At 26.8% G+C, this 16,016-nt stretch overlaps 3 protein-coding genes across 6 annotated transcripts in view; 2 read left to right on the forward strand and 1 right to left on the reverse strand.

Annotated features, from left to right (window-relative positions):
* Positions 1–16,016, forward strand: part of LOC114132683 (ras GTPase-activating protein raskol-like) — a 136,964-nt gene that overhangs the window by 51,669 nt on the left and 69,279 nt on the right. For 2 of the 3 annotated variants that reach the window (XM_050200918.1, XM_050200915.1), the window contains exons 2-4: positions 5,673–5,812; positions 5,956–6,000; positions 15,116–15,332. In XM_050200918.1, coding sequence (XP_050056875.1) covers positions 5,673–5,812; positions 5,956–6,000; positions 15,116–15,332 — 402 coding nt within the window. The remainder of the gene's footprint in view (positions 1–5,672; positions 5,813–5,955; positions 6,001–15,115; positions 15,333–16,016) is intronic. The other variant, XM_050200916.1, reaches the window with a different exon arrangement.
* On the reverse strand, positions 516–8,393 carry LOC126550070 (uncharacterized). Of its 2 annotated transcripts, none has more exons than XM_050200977.1 (9): positions 8,306–8,393; positions 4,231–4,326; positions 3,218–3,362; positions 3,017–3,138; positions 2,740–2,935; positions 1,770–2,029; positions 1,546–1,614; positions 776–865; positions 516–646 (listed from the first exon to the last, which is right to left on the reverse strand). In XM_050200977.1, the coding sequence occupies exons 2-9, from the start codon at positions 4,258–4,260 to the stop codon at positions 590–592; spliced, it is 969 nt and encodes a 322-aa protein (XP_050056934.1). In that variant the 5' UTR covers positions 4,261–4,326; positions 8,306–8,393; the 3' UTR covers positions 516–589. The 2 variants fall into 2 exon arrangements, with proteins under 2 accessions (XP_050056934.1, XP_050056933.1); XM_050200976.1 differs by lacking the exon at positions 8,306–8,393 and adding an exon at positions 4,848–4,941.
* Positions 9,371–12,720, forward strand: LOC114129326 (uncharacterized). Its single transcript, XM_050200975.1, has 4 exons — positions 9,371–9,516; positions 10,673–10,780; positions 10,895–10,951; positions 11,157–12,720. Exons 2-4 carry the CDS (start codon positions 10,691–10,693, stop codon positions 12,234–12,236), a joined length of 1,227 nt encoding a protein of 408 aa, XP_050056932.1. The 5' UTR covers positions 9,371–9,516; positions 10,673–10,690; the 3' UTR covers positions 12,237–12,720.

Here is a 16,016-nt window from a genome sequence, read left to right on the forward strand (position 1 = left end):
CAAAGTAGTTTAATAATGACAACCTTTTTTTTTTTTTTTTGTAAAAGAAAAAAGAGGAAAAAGAGGTTTATTCTCAAATAATTTTTTACTTGACAATAGCAACAAAAGAGGAAAAAAAATCCACACTATATCTTAAAGAAATCTTTTATTTGTATTGTATAGGTAGTTTTGAGTTAAGCAATAAATAGTACTATCCGATTGTATTATATATATTATGCCATTTATAAATGAATAGTTATAAATTATAATAAAATAAAAATTATTGTCCTACACGACAATATATTATAAATTATAATACAACGTATTAACATCTAACCACCATTAGACCATTATAGTGTTTGTGATTCAGCATGTACCTACCTGTGCAAGAGTCATAGTAGGGATGTTTTGAATCAAGTGTATAATCTGTTTAAACAATATTACGAATTACGATAGCGATGATGAACTTGAACTGTACAACAGAAACGTGTAATTAGGAGACATCTATATTGTAATAAAGTATAATATATTATAATATTGCAGTATACATGTTGTGTCCACGGATTTACGCTATTATTTAAATTACACCGATTCGCTGCAGGGATTTGGTTTAACTGTAGTTGTACTGCAATACAATCACCAAATACGAAATTACGCTGATCACTGCCTGGAAACAGACCGTATTTTAATAACAAACGAATTTTAAAATGGCCTTTTATTGCATTTATCCAACCGCAGTATAAAATTGTATATTTTTATGATTTACGTGTACTGTTTTGTTCGTAATTTGTCTTACCGACGATAGAAGCGTCTTGTCTACCGTCACCATACCACAGACGTCGAATTTCATTTTGCTATGCCTCAGACGCCGGGACAATCGTTTCATCTGAAACAATTGGTACGCCTATTAGAGTGAATAATATATTACTGCTTTATCCTAACAGAGAAAAAGTATCCAAAAGTAACAAAAAACATAGAGAACAATTTGAATGAAAAAAATCGGTGATTTTAAAATATAAATTGTAATTTGTAATACCTACCTGATATTGTATTGTACCTGTTGCACTATAAATTTCCGTTAAAAATTTGATGCTTATTATATTTAGTTCTCAAATATATAGTATTTTTATATTAAATAATAACAGTGATAGAGTTCGTTGAAGTTTAATGTTATGGTATCGTATTTGACAAATTTAAAAAAATTTCCAAATTGGACAACTTAAACACTATTGGCTTTAAATTTCAAGTTCAATTTTAAGATACTCATTATATTTCTAAATCATAATAACTCAAAATTCTAATTTTTAACTCGTCTTTATATCATCAATTTAAAAATGTAATTAATATATATTGACTTACATTTAATTTTTTTTGTAAAACTTATTTTCACACGAAAGTTGGTAAAAAGGTAATTTTTTGCTCTTATGCGTTGCGTTTAAGTTATTTTTTGCAGTTATAGACTATAACTTAAAAAATTCGTCAAGTGAAAAGTTACAGAAATTGATGTGTATGCAATAAATTGGAAAAATGTATATTATATAAATATAATATAATCGTATTACGTACCTCCCAACACTCACCGTATACGCCTAACGTTTCTCTTGCGATCTGAGCCAAATCGTGTAGACGATCGTCCTATACAGCACAGTATAATTATGGTAATGAGTAATTTAATAATATCTTAAAAACTATATACTAATTTGAAATTTCAATCGAACTTTGAAATATTATATAATATTGTTGCGCCTATAATATAAAGTTAATCTCACTGGTAGAAGTATATTATATACCTGGTCGACGACAGAAGACGCTGCGAAACACATCAGGGCTATTCTGCCGGCACAGTTCAACACCCACGACAGGTGCATAATGGCCAAGAGAAGAGGTGCCCCCCGAGTCCTATAAGCCGAAATCGTGTCGAACAGACCGCATATCGTGTTGAACATGTAACACGACGCGTTCATCAGGACGCGTTCCTCGCAGACGCTGCAGACCAGTGTCGCGCTACGCATAAGTTTCGCGTACGCCACTTCCACCCTGTAGACATCGTCTGAATAAAAATATAACGATATTACTGTCAATACGCTGTTAATAGATTTCTGACGTTTAAGCGTTTGAAAATAGGATGGGTTGTGTACATATTATATACCTGACCATGCGCTGACCTTCAATGTTTTTTATGTCCCCTTCTTTGGTAGGACTCTAATTTCTAATAAGGCTCAAGTAGCGTTGATGAATTATTTTGTATAAATATAATAAATACAAATTTATTCATCGTCTACGACGTATAATATGTATGTACTATTGTACATAGTCGTAATTATAATAATATATACTAATAACAACAATAATATTACCTGTATAAAAGTACATTCGTTTGTAACTATAAATAAATAAAATTAACATTTGTCATCATCACTCATCATAGCTGTTTATTTTTCCGTAAATAGTACAGTTAACAATTTAAAACAGTATTAGGCTATGTTATTACGATATTATTCTATTACAAACATTGGTTTTTACACACAAATTTTGTACTTACGTTCCATTGTATTAATCTTTTAATCTCATACTTTAGAAAAAAAATGCATTTTAATTAGTGACAACAGATAAATTACGGTCCCCTAATTAATGGGCTTAACTTTTAGGGTCTTAATTATAAGGTACCTCTATCCCCTGCGCTCTCTAATGGCTATGTATTATAGTGTTATTGTACTGTTTTATCAAATGTCATTATTTATTACTATTATATATACTTACACCTGTGATAATAATTATTTCTTTCCGTGATCATGGTCTTCCTGCTTTGGCCTTTTACCACCATTGCGGTTGGTATCTCAGACGAAACAGTCATCTGCTGCAAGATGTCGTTCAGCCTTAAAAATTCGTCTTCGAGACTCCAGCAAAACCATGCAAACTGAAGGTCCACAGTCAATATTCCTAATTTGCAAATATCCTATATTGTTAGACATAGAAACAATTAGTATTACAGTTTTTAAATAAAATGGACATTTTTCTGATCCAATATTCAACCGACTTGAAATAGTAAGTTGTACGCGGAACCGGCTTTCTTTTGAATACCCGGAAAATTGAACGAAAAACACGCTGGCACTAAGTTTCCTACGACTAACACAAATACGGTTATGATTCTCCACTTATCTGTAAACATGTTATAGAAAAATATCATCTGCCACCATTCATTTTTCCAATTACTCGTGGATATCATATTAATTTATACTTGTTGACGTCTTCAGCTGCTGCATCGTAATGACTTCTATTTGTTTACCTATCAACGGAAACAAGCAACTAAGTAAGCATATCGCATTGTATGTCCAAAAATCCAAATGTATTATTTTTTCGAAAGCCACGTCTTGTTTGGTTTTCTGAAATCGTTATTCGAATCTTACCAGAGTGTGAGCAGGATAAGAGTGATAATATGGGACCGTTTGTATGGAACACAATATAATTAGTTCCCTTATCCTCACGGCTCAAACTACATTATATATTATATAGTATTACATTATATAATCATTATACGTTTCGAATAATATTATTCACAGTATAGTGTTTGGTAAATTATTTTGTAAGCGAAATTTTCTAATAATTTTTAATTATTTTTAATTATTTTTTTTCTTTACACATAAATTTACAAAATAACAAACGGTGAGTTGCGATGGCTTTATCTGAACCACTCCTTGACCTTTGGCAACATAATATTTACATATATCTCTAAAGTATTTTTACATTAGTCTTAAGGGTGCATTAACAAAGTTTAACTCCAACATATTATATATTTATGTAAAATGTATTATGTATATATGATTAACGATGATTTATTGGTTAATAGTTAACACCTAATAGACTTTTTATACTTTACTAATTCTAACGGTCAATAATCAATCTAATAGACAAGCATCGTGTAAAAACTACTAAACGTACTTATCTTTTTATTAAAGTCAACGAATTTTGGAAAGGAATGCTCCTTGTATAGGAACTAAATTCACTATTGTCTATCATCAATATTTCCAATGATATATAGGTCATGGGTATACTTAGATATGATTGTAATTATTAAATTGGTATATCCGAAAAACACTGATATAATATGTATATAAGTACTTATATATAACTAAAAATAAGAAAAGAAACGTATCACCTTAAGTCCGGTATAAACTTTAAACATGATGTAGTATATAATTGTCTCTTCAGCCATATAATCTAAAACTAATTACGTGATATATTTGTTTTTACCTCCGAATCTTCCATTATCCAAGGTTTCATTACGTAATCTATTTGGTTGACAACGATGGTTAAACACCATAACAATGAAATCGTGCACGCTATGACCTATGAACAAAACAAACATTTATATTGTGTATACGTATCGGAGTGTTTATTATAATAAATGTACAAATGTTCCAATGAGTTAGGTTATTGGTTTAAGTTACATAAAAAAGAACAATAAAAAAACCATGGCAAAACCACTGGGATATTATTTCAGACAACAATCTGAGGAACTTAAAAAAAACTGTTACCAATTGAACGTACAATAACAATTCCTCTTGAAGAGAACAAATAGTTATAAACAGAGCCAAAATAAGTCACTACAATCTTATACTCAATCCTATTTATTAACTAAGAAACCCGGTTCATCAAGCGATATATATGTGCAAAACTCCCCTAATTATCTACTATCCCAAACTTCACATCTTCTCAACAGTCCTTCATCATTTGAAGAACCCCTCAATCAAAATTCAAAACAACACCTCCAATATTTTTAGCTTTTTAAAACAAATATACTTATATGAAAAAAACTGTAAATATCGTATACCTATGTTATATCACATTTCAAATTAATTTTTTATTACCTTATGCGTTTTCGGAGTGATTGTCATCCAAGTACCGAAAAACAACGATACGTAATAAATAAATTTATAAACGTGGTTTTCAATGAATACGTTGTTCATTTTTAATTCGATTCTATTAAATGCTAGGATTTAACATGAATAAATTTATCTTAAAATAAATATTGACTCAAGAAAAATATTTACTATAGTAGGTATACCTACTATTGTTTATGCAGAACGTAAAATAACATGAACAAATAACATTTATTGTGAAGTATACATCACATGTTTATTGAATTGTGGCGTACTTGAAAACACTGTTATTTTTAGGACATAAGCTTTAATGAAAAGCTTTATAAATTGAACTAAATGATTTATAAAAGGTTTAAAAAAAAGGTACCTACCTATTCAAAACAAATGTTTCTATTTTTTTTTTTTTTTTTTTTTTTAAGAATGTGGTTATCAATTAATTATAAAAATATATTCAATCATTTAAATTATTGATTATTATTTAAAAAAAATTATAACGAATATGCGTGAGATTACGAAATACATTATTTTATAGTAAAGTTATATTAATAGTTGATTTGAAACTATAATACTATTTATAAATTATAATAAGTATATTATTTCGTATTTGGTATACATTGGCGTCAATACATCACATTATGACAACATATACCTAAATTTTAGGTTTATAAATCAAATCGAGTATAATTCAAGCGCTTACTTTTTATTTGACATTTTTATAAGTATACTAATAAGTAATAACTGAATAACTGTATTGTCTGTATTAAATAAATGTTTTAAATTTGTTAATACAATATAATATTTTAATTTTTGCAGATCGTGATCTACAAATTGGTCATCGGCCAGCAAATGTTGTCAAAGACAAAAAATTGAACTTCATCACCTGGGAACCGTACTTTTGTGTTCTTCTGCAAGATGAACAGACATTAACTGCATATAGAAGCGAGGAATTATCCGTAAATATTTTTGTTTAATTTTTTAAAATTCAAAAACAATGTTTAGGCTCTTACTAACAATTTAAATTCAATTATGTATACAATAAATATATTATTATTTATCCGTTATACATTTTTAATACATTTCCTATTTTATTTCTTAGATATTCCCTGGGACTGCGCTAAGGACAATAACGCACGCTTTTAAGGTTGGTGCTTATGGAAATAATAGAACGTATCTATAGTTTTCTTTTTAATGTACCTAGTCAGAGATAAATAGATAATTATGTTTAAAAAATATACAAATAAATCAATAATTTATAATTAGGACTAGGGTTTATATGCATTTGTAATTAATGTGATTTTTTTTTTTTTGCAACGTCCTTTTAAAACTTTAAATAGTAGAATTGTTTAATATTGATATAAATACCCTATATTTTACTTTCCATATTTTTGAAAATTTTAAGTATTATGTATATACAGTTTATGCAGAGGTTCTAAGGTTGATTTTTAGGGGGAAATCGAAATGAATTTTATTCGATTATCAAAAACAAAATCCGACTAATAAACAATATATTTATTATAAAAATTTGTATTTTCAGTATTTTAATCAGTATATTTCTGTTAACAAAATTTTAAGAAAAACATTAAATTACATTTTCAAGCCTAATTCATATCATTACATATTATAACTGTACACAAAAATAGGTAAAATGATGCCACGTATCATATGGCACTCCTAATTAGTAATTTCATCAAATTCATAAAATCAATAGTTTTGTCTTTGATGAAGAAAACGTAAAACTGTATTAAGGATACTACGAATTTATTTTAAAGTAATACTAACAAAAATAACTTTTTTTACATTACAATTGATTTATTTTTTAATTATAAGATGCCAACGTATTGCTTCTAATTTACTTATTGATAATGTAAAAATTTCAAACTATTGTTAAATTAATTATATTATAATTAACTATAAGTATCTAATTGTATTGCATATTGTTGCATATTTTAAAAATAAAATGCATACATGTTTTCTTATTTTATATCGCATATAAATTCTAGGACTATTAATTATATAAAAAATAGCGTAGTATTATGAAATCGCATTCCTATAATTTAAAGTAAAACACAAATTATCTCTGACTACTTATATTATAATATGACGTGTTTGTCTGTGTGGAAGTATTGGATTTTATCGTAGCCATTAAAAGTGCTTGTGCTTGTAATAATTAAATAATTATTTAGATATTTTACGCTTACATCATAACAATTGTACTGGTTTTAGTAATGTACATTTAACATAGGTTTTGACATTAAGTATATTTGTATATTTAATATAAAAATATGTGTTATACATCCATATAATAATAGCATATACTGCACAAAATATTTATCATAAACGATTACATAGAAGTTATAGGAAATAAATTATAGCATTAACGAACATATTATTATACGAATAGACATAAGTTCGATTATAAGACAAGAACTCATGATTCAATAATATGAAATTAAAATAATGTACCTATCGATATTTTAAAATTTATTATACATTATATCATTTATATCATATATACCGAAAAGCAAACATGATATAATAACTTAAAAATTACAAAAAGTTCATCACAAGCATACACAGTTTGGCGAATTGATTAATTTCTCGTATACATTTATGATAATAATTTGATATTGAAAAAGCATGCTGATTTATAGGTACATATTACGTCATGCAACGGCCGAACTGTTTTAATAGGTACCTAATGTTTAGTTTCTGTACATTGATATGACTGATAAATCTAAATACATTGATACTTTTATGGAACAAATCGTAATTTATAATGTCTACTTGTAAAAGCTCAAATATTACGGCATTATTGTAGGTTATATTGTATTATTATCGATAAAAGAAAGACACTCTTTAAGTTCCAACTTTGTATTAAAATTATGGTCTAACTCATAATTCAAAATCGAAAATTAGTGTATATTTTACAGACTGTTTTAAAAGATAGCGAAATCGAGACAAACATGAACCATAAATATTAAGACGTACACAATTACCTATACTAATATTTATACTTCACAAATTATTTTCATATAATTATTAATTTTATGAATACATAATGACTATTATTGTACTTTTTAATTAGTATTATAGTTGCTTTTTAAAAGCACAACGGTATTTTATAAGTAAATAATCTATCAATTTTTAATTGATATGTCTATTTTTATTTTTATTGATAAATTATTATTATTGAACGAACAAATAAATTCAAAATACAGAATAACAGGTACCCATAATTTATTTATCTATTTCTATTTTTATACAATGTGTATTTTATAAATAATATTATTTTTAAATCAAATTGTTTATATAACTCAGTACATACTCTGTATAGAGTTTAGATTTTAAGAATCAAAAAATAATCATATCAACTGAAAGCTTAAAAACTAGGATCAACTTAAAACTAAAAATGGTATTATTTTAATTGTTTTGACATTAGAACTTACTATAGAATGATGGAACACGCGTCACATGGAACGAGAAGTATACATTAGGATTACTTCCTCGCAAGTAGTAATACATTTCCGTTAGATTGTTTTTATTGTTTAAAATTATTAATTTTCAAATTAAACGATTTACACATAATTGAGTTAATTTATTATGTATGGACCTAATTTTAATAAAAGGCAAAAATGTGTGACTTGCAGACTATGACAGAGGAATCTTAATCTTAGTCTTCCGTTTCTTGGTGCCTATAGTTATCTTTGGACTATAGAATGATTTCATAATTTACCGAGTAGACTAGGTACTGAAAAACATGTTGTTTTGATCAATTTATAAATAGGTATTAATTTTTGAATAATTATTTTTTATTATACCTGTTTAAATATTGTTCATTTCGTCGTCTCAATCAGATTGTTGAATAACGTATCAAGTATTTTTTAATATTATTATTGTTTTCAGTGTATGTACCATTGTATATTTGTATCTGTAATTTATCGTTTCTAATATTTCTGTTAAAATATGTAACATCAGTGAAAAAAATTATTGTAAACATTGATTTTTTTTTCTTGGATCATAAAACAATCGCAAATTCGTAAAACTGCATTTGTAAATCCATAGAAATCATAAGTATAATAATAATTACTAAGGCTATTAGTATTTTCAGTATTATCACGATTTGTAATACATTTTAAAGATAATTTATTTCGTAGTAGTATAAAATATATTATATTATACTCTAAACATCGCTTATATCCTTCCTTTTCAACATAATAATGTATGAACCTATGCTAACTTAACGATCTTCCCCATCTGGCAAGAATTATTTTGATAATAAATAAAACAAATCGTAAATACAAAAAATGCGATATTTAGCAATAATTAACTGGTGAATGTGATACCACCATTCATAATTTCTAACCTATTGGAAATTCCTATTTTTTTTATTTTTGCTAGAGCAATCATCATGTAGTACAACATAATGTACAAGCGTTCGAGATTATAATTTTACGAATTCATCAATCATCCGATCAAGGGTCACTGAGATTAATATGTATTTTATTACACAAATATATTATTTTCCGCGCTATTTAAATGTTCTAAGCTACTGTGGTTATAGATCAGTTGTTATAATACTACCGGCCTGTCGTGATCTATTGGATGATACCAATAAAACAACTGTATACTATTGTCGTTTTAAAGTAACTGTTTTCAGGTAAGTTTTGTATTATTTAATAATAATTTTTTTTTTTTTTTAATCATATGTACTGAAATATTTTTAATTTTAGTTGGAAGATAACAGTTTTATTATGTATTAGTTTAGTAATAATTTCTGCGAATAAATTGATATTTTTTTTTTACATCAAATTTTATTTTGTTTCTAAAGCTAAATAATATTTGCTCACTAAAGTATTTTTGCTATATCTTTGTTCTTAACATTCATAATTTTTAATGTTTTAAAAAATTAAAGTTAATTTTTCATAATGTAAAAGTTAAATTTTTCTATTTTTGAGTACATAGGTGAATGCGCACGAATGCATAATTCATGGATTTTTGATGCATTAAAATAAACTCAACCTATCAGACATTTTTAGTAAACACATAAATAGTATTTATAATAATGTAAAAATTATAATTTATATAGAATTATAGGTAAAATTAATTCCTATCTTTTATTGCGGAAAGTTTACGACTTTTTGGTAAAATAAAGTTTTCAGAAAATATAATTGTTTTACTAAATCAACATTCTCTTATGTTCGACTTATAAACTAATAAAATGTATAGATAATTATCGTTTCTTAATTTCCTTAACTTTATTATTTACAAGGCATTGACTAACTAAGTATTCGAATAAAATTATTGAAATGAGCAAAATATTATATTTTGTAAAAAAGTGTCAAACCATATCGGATAATACTTATAATGCGATTTATTGTGAAAATAATTTATTGATTATTTTTTTATTTTTTGTTTAACTATTATTACAAAAATAAAAGTATTTATGAATATTTTATAAATATATTAATATATCTGACTATAATAGCATTACGAGAAATGAATATTGATTATTCTTTTTATTATTTATTAATATTTTTAATATTTTTATATTAAACTAAACCTATTAGTACTATTATCGGTCAAATATATAAAATGATTATTAACATAATTCAAAATTCTAAGTTAAGTAATTTAACTGTTAGATGTTTTTTTATCATATTAATATGTCGAATATTTGAAGTTAAAAATTATATTGATTTTTTAAAATATTTTATATTAACAAATCCAAGTGTAGATTTTCTATACTATTTAAGTACATTTTATATTATCTATATTGCATTTTTATAATATAGTTAATATATTTTTTTCCACAGTAAAATTAATTCGTGATAATGCATATTTTAATTGCTTCGTGTCTGTTAATTGTTTGCGGAATTGTCGATTCAACTTTATATAATCAAAGGGGTCAGCTATTTAATCAGGTAATTGTATATATTATTTATATATATATATATAAAACAAAATTGAAAAATAGGCGCAGACATTAATACATTTATTATAATTTTGTACCTGTTTTTTTTTTTATCTAATTTTAGTTGAACCAAAGGCGGCAGAGATCTATAGGATTCCCATATCCTTATGGATATCATTACGTGAGTATTCTTTTTCACTTAAATTTATCCATGATTAAACTTTAAAGTGATTTGTTCGTTGATTAAGTACAATGAAAAATATTAATTTTGTCAATTTCATGGTGCGAAAAGTTGTATTTTAACTTGTAGAGATTGTATAGTATATATATATATAATATTTATTAGTCATACAACGTATATAATATTCGTGTTAATTTTGTTACAGAATCCAATAGAGCCATCAATTGATGTCTTGGGTAGTTCAAACGACGCATTCGATTCTCAAATCAACTCATACAAACCGATACATCAGTATGTTAAAATGTCTACCCATGACGAGGATTTGGTTCCAAAAACGTATTCTTATCACCCAATGAATTCTATCCACGATTCCGAATATACTTCTGTACAGGACATCCCTAAGTTAATGCCGGAAAATATTTATGATTACAAATATATCGCTTCACCGCCAATCAATTATCAACCACAGCCATTAATACCAGAAAGTGACGTTGCTTTTAACCTATTTGCTATCAGAAAGGCTTCTGTCTTCAGCTACAAATCTCCAAACTTGAATTTAAATTCAAACATTTTAAGTTCCATCTTCGTCGATCCAAAGTCAGCAGAAACGGATCCAGAGGTTTCAAAAGCACCATCCCCGTCTGTAATAATAGTAGAATTATTACCTGAAAAGTCAGAACACGAGTCAACCACCGCGACAACAGAAGATCCATATGAAATTAAAAGTTTCATAGAAAAAATATTAACAAAAAAACCATTTTCGGTTGAAGGTGAATCGAATTATGATGCAGAAGCTCCGACTGATAACGAATCGAACTTGCTCGAAGAAAACTCATCTGAAAACCATTCGTATTCTACTACAACAGAAGACGAATCGAATGTCTTTACAACAGAAAACGAACCGAATGTCATTACAACAGAAGACAATTCGAATGATATTCCAACAGAAGACGTATCGAATTCTTTTACGACAGAAGAAACCCAAACTGAAGACGACGATTCAAATACTTCGACTACACAGGAAACAACGACAGTTTCTGGAATAGATGATGTGCTTGATGACGATTGGTTCAATAGGAAATCTGAAGAAGATAGTGAATTAAAATTAAAAGAAATTATAGATCGTTACCAGAAACTTAGAGAACAAATGAAACCCCTGTTGACACTTGATTCTAAGTCAAGTTCGGAAAGTGACGAAAAACAGGTGCAGACTGTCCCAAGTTATACACTCTTAAGATTTCCGGGCTATGAAGAAACTGAGACGTTAGCTGAATTTGATGAATAATAATATTATTTAAAATTAAATACCTATACTATATTTGATATTTTTCTAATTATATATTATTAACATTCTTATTTATCTGCAATTTATTGTTTGAGATATAAGACATTTCATAATGAAAACACTATTATCCTACTCTTTCTAACAAAACTATTATGAACCTATTTTTAAGTATAAAGCTACCAAAAATAATCTAAAAGTTTTATTATTATATATGTCAAGTTATTTTGCAACTATTGTTAAACAGTATATTATACATTTTTTCATTGTTTACCATATTGGAGTACATACTGTTACCAGGGGCATATTTATGGGGGGATAAGGGGGTTACAGCCCCCTCCGAAATTTTTAATTAGTTATAACTTGTTACATTATTATTTATATTATATTTATTACACGTACCTATTCTATTTCATTATTAATTTTGTAAAAACAGCTAAGACTATAACAAAAATTAAAATTTTCGATTTTATCGATTTTATTGAAATTGTTCGTTAGTGCCTTAGCGCACAAGGATTATATGTTGTATATCTTTATGAGTATGACTACATTCATTTTTTAGGATTTAAAATTTAAAAAAAGTGAACTGCTTTGTCATAGGTAACCACTTTCTAGTAAAACATTAATTTTATTTGTACTTCACGTTTAGTAAATAAAAAACTTACGAGGCAACTTTGTATTGCAGTGGCAAACTTCTCGATTGAGGATCAACATTTTTTTCGACAATTACAGAAAAACATTTAAAATAAATATCGAAAATTTAAAATATCTATAAATAATATACCTATATATTAATAATACTATAAATATATATATATTATAATTTGGTGAAATTTTCAAGTGTCTAAGGTTATTCGTTTTTTAATTACAACACAAATACAAAATTGATTTTGTTTTTGTCAATAACTACGCAGATTTTAGCAATAATGGATTGCTCCACCACTAGATTCTATAAAATCTAATAAATGTGATAGTACCTTTATTGGTACTATTAGTTTTAAAAATTAATTTAATTATGATTTATAACTTATAATTGGTTTTAAATATTATCAATTATAACTTATAAGCCGTGTAATAGTATTTATATATTAATTTGCATAAAAATACTAAAAAAACTATTTAAAATATATTATATTATACATTTTATTTTTAAAACCCATTTACATTTTTTTTTCGAGAAAATAGATATAAAAGAAATTAATTTGATTTGGCTATATATTATTTAGGGTGGACTACGTGCATAAATAAGTTATTTTTACCTTGTGAAATAAACTATCATTAATGATATATTAGCTCTTATGTTTAAAAATTATTTATTACTGTTTTTTGATGTATTCGTGTTTATTAAAATACATTTATACATATTAATATGAAATTATGGAACTCAAAATGTATTTATAATTTTTTTTTTGCTATTATTATTGAGTGGTGAAACACTTCTACTTTTTGATAAAAATTCGTGAGTTGTTTTTTTGAAATCATTGTCAAAATGTAATTGTTGGGAAGTGAGGTTTTTGTGTTGAGAAGGCACTCTGATTTTAATACATATTATACTATATATTATAGAATATAAATGATATCGCTAAACCTATATAAGATACAACTGGTACAAGTATACAACATAATAATTATATGACGTTAGTACCTATATATATTGAAAGTTAAATTACCTATACACAGTTAATTAATAGTGATTTATGAATATAATAATGTATAGGTAAATATCTTGTATTGTATTGTACTATTTATTATAGTTATGTACTTTTCTCAAGAGTGACTTTTTGCTTATCTGATAGTTGGTACCTACATATACAATATTATGAATGTTTTAGAAAATTTTAAACGACATAGCAACTTGCATAGATACCGGAAAATCGCGTTTGTATTCATTATATATAATATTATATAAATATCAGTCATTAAATGTACTTAGATATCATCACATAATATAATATATACGTGTTCTAGCATGATGACATATTATTATGTAGGTATTCATCATATTTCACATTTTACACAGCCACAGTTTTTAATAAAATCTAACATATGCTTTTGACGTATCGCATCATTTATTTATCTTTATATAGTTTTTTTAAGTTGAAATACGTGAACAGTATTGCTGTCTCAAAAGCAAAACAATTAAAGAATGAGAATTGATGAAAACAAAAAAAAAATTGCTATACACCAAATAACTGGTAGTTTACGATGTCTTCACTTTTCATAAGAGATGTATATACTTTGCGGTGTTCAATTGCACAGATTAATTAAGTTGGACTTCAGCGGTGACAACGCCACCACATGTATATTGTACTATATATAAACAAGAAATAATCTCGCTGATAACCGAAAAATATTGTTCTTTATTCAGATTTTTATCGGGTTACATTGCAGTGTCGTGTCGTATTCCTTATATTTAATAACTGTATAGGTAACCAACATTTCAAGTAACACATTACCGTTACAAGTTTAACATATTCAACTATATGTTATAGTGCACAATATACTGTTAATTATATAGAAACCTGCTTTTATTATTTCGCATACACCTTCATAAAGATAATTTTTTTAATTATTGTATTTAGAATATGTGATATTTTTTGACAGAGCACGTCATGACACAATAACTGTGTAGGTACCTATGTTTGAAAAAAATACGTATGTGCATTATAATTTGTACCTACATAAAATATTAAAATAGGAATGTTATTGGACTATTTAAAACAAATAAGTATGAGATTTTCTCAAAACTATTAGTGGAGGTTTCGGCGACCAGCGCCACTCTGCATTCTACTTAGAAATACGCTATTAACGCCTACTAATATCCATTTATAGCTGTGTAGTTTAAAATATAAAAATAAAATTTTTTTATTGGCTCTTTATAGATCGGAGATTCACTATTCGTGGACCTTCCCCGGGTCCGCCTAGATGGAGGGGCGAAAAAGTTCCGTCAACGATGGGGTTACGAGTTGATCAATCAGCCGCCCGTCCTGTTGGAAGAGGACGAAGACCAAGACGATGAAGACGCACCTGACAGCGCGTCGCTACGTGAGACAACAGAGAGACCCACCGCTGTAGCTGTGTGCGTTCCGTCTCCAATGGGTAAGTCGCTTAAAGCATTTTAAAACACAATTAATGCATATTAAGTTAATAAGAAATTCACTAGACAGATATATTTTTACTATCGTTTGATTATAATAAGAATCGGTATGGTAGATTAAATGATAATATTGGATTCAGTTTGAAATTCAATTTGTGTGTATCGAAATTTTTATAAAAAACATTCAGTCTCGAATAAGTAATTTTAAAATATAAATGTACTGTATATAAACGTATAAAACTGAAAAAAAATAAGTAAAATATATCATTTTTCTTTCATAAAAATAGTTATGAAAAGACTTAAATTATATTTATAAAGAAATTTTTTTTAAATGTTTTAACTTTTCGAGATAGGTACCTAATGAGTGTTTATTGTTTGAAAAAGCGCCTTGTAGTATTATTAGCATAATAGTATATTATTATATTCCACGCGTGCAGTTGAACCTTGCGTTAAGCATACCTCGCATAATAATAAATACTTTCAAATACCAAACACTTAAAAAAATAATAATCGTCTAGTGTGTGACCAAAGAAACTATTTTTTAATGTTTCGATAAAAAAAGATTGTATCCGCCACTTTCAATCGATGAAAAAGTATTAAGATGTTAAGTGTTTATAAAACAAACCCTTTAAATCGTTCATCGCCCTGCCGTACGTTTAAAAATTAGTCGAAGTTCTTCAGTTCTT

Source organism: Aphis gossypii, chromosome 2 (genome assembly GCF_020184175.1).
Source record: "Aphis gossypii isolate Hap1 chromosome 2, ASM2018417v2, whole genome shotgun sequence".
NCBI classification, from domain to species: domain Eukaryota; kingdom Metazoa; phylum Arthropoda; class Insecta; order Hemiptera; family Aphididae; genus Aphis; species Aphis gossypii.